Below are 5,029 nucleotides of genomic sequence, written 5' to 3' on the forward strand. Positions count from 1 at the left end.
GCCACTGGGCCTAAGGAACATGGCAAAGATGTGCCAGGCCAGCGTGTTGGTGTGCACCTCAGCTGACACCAAGGAAAACCTGCTGTGTCACAGCACAACCCTATTGCAGTGTGAGCCATGTGGATTCCTCACACCTGGGTTTGGCCATGGTGGGCACCTGGAGCAGCTCAAATCCTGCACACTCTGCTCCTACCTGCATGTAGAGCTGCAGACCGTGCCCACAGGTCACTGTCACCACCTCTGCAGGGGGCTTCCCCCCCCCCCCCCCCCAATCAGTGAAATGCTATTTGATCCATTTAAACCCCTGTATCTCCCAAGCCAGACTGCCCCCAGGACAGCGAGACCCCAACGTGCATCCCCACTAGAGCTCGTTAGACGCTTCTCGGGAGCTGGGTTTATTCGGAAATAATCCCACCAGCCCGCTTTTAGGGCCTTCCCTTCCCTCCCCTTGTTGAAGCAGTTCCCATTCTGTCTCACTCCACCCCTCTCCTGGCAGAAACAACCGCGGTGCTCAGCCGGGAGCAGCGCTCCTCTCCCGCCGTCGGGGAGCCCGGCCCAAACCCCTCCTTCCACCCCGACCCCCCCGGCACCCCGCAGCGCCGTTATGAGCCGGGCAGAGCCGGGGGGAGCGCCCCGAAGGGGCCGGGCTGGGAGGAGCGCGGCGATACCGCCAGAGGGAGCCCCGCGCACGGCGCTGCGCAGTCCGTGTCCCTCCGCGGGCCGTAAATCTTCCCCGGCGCCGCAGAAGGGTAATTGGTGAGGAAAAGGGCCGCCGGGGCCGGGAGAGGGGGGGAGACCCGCGGAACCATCCCCGACTGCGCGGCGGTGCCGATGCCTTCCCGCAGCCCTTCCGCGGACCGGCAGCTCCGCGCTGCGCACCTGCGGCGGGGGCACGGCCCGAAACACCGAGCCGCATCCAGCGCTGTGTGCGCACGTCGGAGATTTCCGTCGGTAACAGCGGCGGCCGTCGGGGCGGGTAGGGACCGCGGCTCCGCGCTGGAGCTCGGGGGAGCTGCGGGAACAGAGCGCTGCGCACCTGCGGACGGGGCGGCCCCGACGGGGCGGTCCGGCTCTGGTCGTGCTCCCACCGCAGCGCCAGGAATGAATCAGGAGGGAGCCGGTAGCGCTCCGGGTATATTTTTTTTTTTACTGAAAGACGCGAGAGAAGTGATGGGAACCCAACAGAGAGACGCCCGAACAACCAGCACGTTTCAAATCATTGTATCTTTTTATTTTAAAACAAATATAGAGCACAGTCCTGTGATATTTAGATTTATTATACTTCTTTTATTGTTGTTGTTTCGCTTTGTTCTGGAGTGAAAAATAAAAACCTGAGGTTTATTCCTGCATTCTGCATATCCCGCTCTGGAGAGACATTTTCCTACATTTTGGATTCAATTTGTTATTATTATAATTATTATTTCCTTGCAAAAGTCCGTTAAAGAATTGAACTCTTTGTTCTAACGACTCCAAACATTGTGGTACCGGTGGCACTGATTGTCCTGAAGAGCAGGTGGGATAAACAATATTTTAAACACAGTTAAAGAAACCAATATCTCCTTCAATCACAAAGAGCTAAATAGTTTTCATTTACAATATATATGTTCATGTAAAATGAAAAAAAAAAAAACAAAAACAAAAAAAAACAACGAAAAACTTAAATGCGATGAGTTAAACTCTAAATATTATGTACACACCAATGTACAACTCTGAATAAATTAATACCAATTTGCATATTCTGGGATCCTTATAGCTTATTTACACAAATTACCATTTATTTCATAAATACCTGCCCTGCCGCTCGCTCCCTGCGTGGCGGTGGCAGCGCAGCTCCTTTCCATGCTTCGCTTCTTCTTTTCCTTTGTGTTTAGTTTTTCCCCCCTCCCTTCCCCCCCCTCCCCTCCCACCGCCGCCCTTTGCACGGAGCTCTCAGCCCCACCGCCCTCCCCGTCCGACAAAGCACGTAGGGCAGCCCCGTGCCCCGAGGCAGGGAGCAGGGATGGGGGGTGGCACTCGGGGTGGGGGGCGGCTATACGGAGAGCCCCCTCCCCATCCACCCCCACCTTTAATAAATATTTATACTGTGCTGTACAAAAGACCAGTGCTTCTCAGCCCCGGGGGGGGGGGAGGTGGGTGGGCTGCCTGCCCCCCGTCGGTCACTTGGGGGACTCCCTGCCGGGCGACAGCTCCCGCTGGCTCTCCAGCCCGCTCACCAGTCTCTGGATGTTCTGCAGTTCGTTGAGGGATTCCTTCAGGGAACCTTTGGGGGGGGAGACGGCGGGGCGCTGGGCTTTGTGCGCGTCGGGGATGGGGCTGGGCTCACGGCTGCTGCCCGCCTTAGAGCTCTCAGAGCCGGGGTTGAGGCTGGAGGGGAGGCCGGTGGTGAGCAGGTTGGTGCTGGGCGGGATGCTGACAGGGAGCTGGTAGGGGCTGAAGCGCAGGCGAGGGCGGCTGCTGCCCAGGAAGGGATTGCGGGACAGCGGCCCGGCGGCGGCGGCTGCGCTGGTGGCCGGCATGGCCGAGGCGGCTGCTGCTGCTGCTGCCATGTAGGTGTAGGGGTAGGGGAAGAGGCCGCCGAAAGTGGGCATCGGGATTCCCTGCAGAGAGAGGAGAGATGGGAGAGGTGAGAGCTGCACGGTTCCTGCCCTGTGGAAAAGGAGAAGTAATGCGAACACAGCGTGGGGTGACACTGCTGCTGGGTGGGTACGGCTGGGGACCCCCATCGGCCAACTGAGCACAAGCTGTCAGGCATGGGGCTCTCTCCAGGATTTGCTGGAGGCACAGCACCATAGGGCAGCAATGGGGCCTGGTCCCTGTGAGAGCTCGGTATGCCTGGCTGCATGGTATCACTGAGCCCAGATTGCATTAAAACCCGTTGACGGGTCGTATCAAGAAAGGAGGTGAGCTCAAGGTATCTTCGTGCATTTCAGCACAGAGACACAACAGAGGTGTTGGTATTGTGGGGCTGGTGGGGATCTTGAGAGGTGCTGGATGGGTCAGCAGGCAGGGCTCTTCATGCTGCCCTGCCCATGGTGGAACTACAGATAAATCGGAATTCCTCCTTAAATCAGCCCTGGGACCTCCATTCCAAGCATCCCCCCACATCCTCCCCATGTCACAACACAAGCAGTGTCACTGCTTGTCCCCATGGGCTGGGGAAGGCCCCACGAGAGCCACGCTGGGGCCACTCCATGTCTCCCCCCCCCACCAGGGGTAACACTGGGTCTGTGCCCCAATGTGCTTGGCTGATTTCAGGGATTTTGAGGAAAAATGCAGGAGGGCTCCACCACTGTGGGGATGGGGATAGGGCTGTGGGTGGACGCTTACCTGAGAAGCCAGCATGTGCTGGGAGAGGTGGAATGGGAAGGGGGTGGCCGTCCCCGCTGCGCCTGGGGCAGACGAGAGAGCCCCGTTCTCCAGGCTGCCGCCGCCGGTCACCGAGGCCAGCAAATGTCCCATGCCCATAGCGGAGAAAGCCCCAGGGGCCATGGCAAACTGTCCCGGGTGGATGAAGAGTGGCTGCCCGGCACCCAGCGGGCTGAAGAACTGCTGCCCATGGAGCCCAGAGAGAGCAAGGCTCTGCAGATGCCCGGCGCTCAGGTGCGGGGGGCTGTCCGTGTGCACCATCAGCGGGGCGAAGGCCTCCTTGCCCAGCCCGACTCCCTCTGCGTCCTTCTTGCCCTGCTCCGGCTCTTTCCTTCTCCCTTCCACTTTGTCCTTCTCCATGCCCCGTGCTCCAAACAGACCCTCACCGGGGCCGTCCCCCTGGGATGCTCCATCCTTGGCTTTCTCTGGGCTGCGCCTCTCCTTGCCCCGCTCGTCGGTGCACCGTGGGCTGCCACGGGGTGATGTGTCCTCCCCACCGGGGCTGCTGCCCGCTGGCCGCTCCTCAGGCACCTTCTCCACCTCCGCATCGCTGTCAGCCCCCGGCTTCTCCTCTGCAAAGGGATGGAGAGGTCAGAGAGGCAACGAGAGGGTCAACAGACCTCGCCATGGGGAAATGTGGCAGAGGTAAAATGCTGTCACTATTAGCAGGAGAGCTTGGTTAAATGGGAAGGCGGAAATCACAGACTCATGGAATCGTAGTATCTCATCTGTGAAGGGATGGAGAGATCAGAGAGTCTGCAGTTGATTGTCCCCAAGCTAGGAAAATCCGGCAGAGGTAAAGCCCCATCACAATTAACAGGAGAAGTTAAATGAGAAAGTAGAAATTAAGTAATCGTGGAATGATTGGAGTTGGAAGGGACCAAATGTGTTCTCGTGCCGCGGTCATCATGGGGGCTCGCAGGGATTAACAGCAGCTGCCCCATTGCTCTGCCAAACAGGAAAAACACGTTTGCAGGAGGCCTGAGCTGCACGCCGGCATCGCTGCCATCAGCTGTGAACCCAAAGAGGGTGGTGGGGTGAGAGATGGGGAGCATGGGGGCGGCAGGCTGAGGAGTAGCTCTGTATAGATTTAATTATGCCGGGCTGATCAGCTGTGCTCTGTGGATGCACTCCGAATGCACAGGTTGGGTCGGGCGAAGGAGGGAGATTTAGGGGAAAGATTCACCGCCATCTTTGATACAGGGAATTTTAATTTAACTTCATGTAAATGAAGGGCTTTGAGCTCTCAGAGGAAAGGGGGAATTGAGGTGAGGGGATGGTGATGGGCATGGGGTGGTGGGAGACTCGTGGTGCCCCTCCAGCACAACCGAAACCCCAGTGCCGATGGATTGAGGCCAGGGAGAACCTACAGAGAACCCTTTGAAAGAAGAGAGGGTGTCATAAACCCTCCCAGCAGCTCAGCCCAGGGCAGGGGCTGCGGTTTTGATGAAGATTTGCAGGGAATCAGGATGGTGGGAACTTGAAAGAGCAACGGATGGGCAGCGCGGTGCAACAAAGTCCTGCATCAAAAAACAACAACATGGGAACTGCTGGCTTATTTTCATTGCCCAGCTCTGAGTGTTGCAGTGTTATTTGCCCTTTTAAATGTATTAATTTTTTGGGGGGGAGGGGAGCCTTGCACTGGCTATGAAAGGCAGAGCGA

The 5,029-nt window shown here is 57.8% G+C and overlaps 1 protein-coding gene across 1 annotated transcript in view; it reads right to left on the bottom strand.

Moving 5' to 3' along the window:
- Positions 1-1,949: 1,949 nt before the first annotated feature.
- The window catches only part of TBX2 (T-box transcription factor 2), a 9,311-nt gene continuing 6,231 nt past the window's right edge, over positions 1,950-5,029 (bottom strand). Inside the window, exons 3-4 of the mRNA XM_042879981.1 lie at positions 3,328-3,958; positions 1,950-2,597 (exon numbers count right to left, since the gene is read on the bottom strand). Coding sequence (XP_042735915.1) covers positions 2,157-2,597; positions 3,328-3,958 — 1,072 coding nt within the window. The 3' untranslated portion in view covers positions 1,950-2,156. The remainder of the gene's footprint in view (positions 2,598-3,327; positions 3,959-5,029) is intronic.

The sequence above is a fragment of the Lagopus leucura genome, unplaced genomic scaffold (assembly GCF_019238085.1).
Source record: "Lagopus leucura isolate 7727_CA_CO unplaced genomic scaffold, USGS_WTPT01 Super-Scaffold_100024, whole genome shotgun sequence".
In the NCBI taxonomy this organism is placed as follows: Eukaryota; Metazoa; Chordata; class Aves; order Galliformes; family Phasianidae; genus Lagopus; species Lagopus leucura.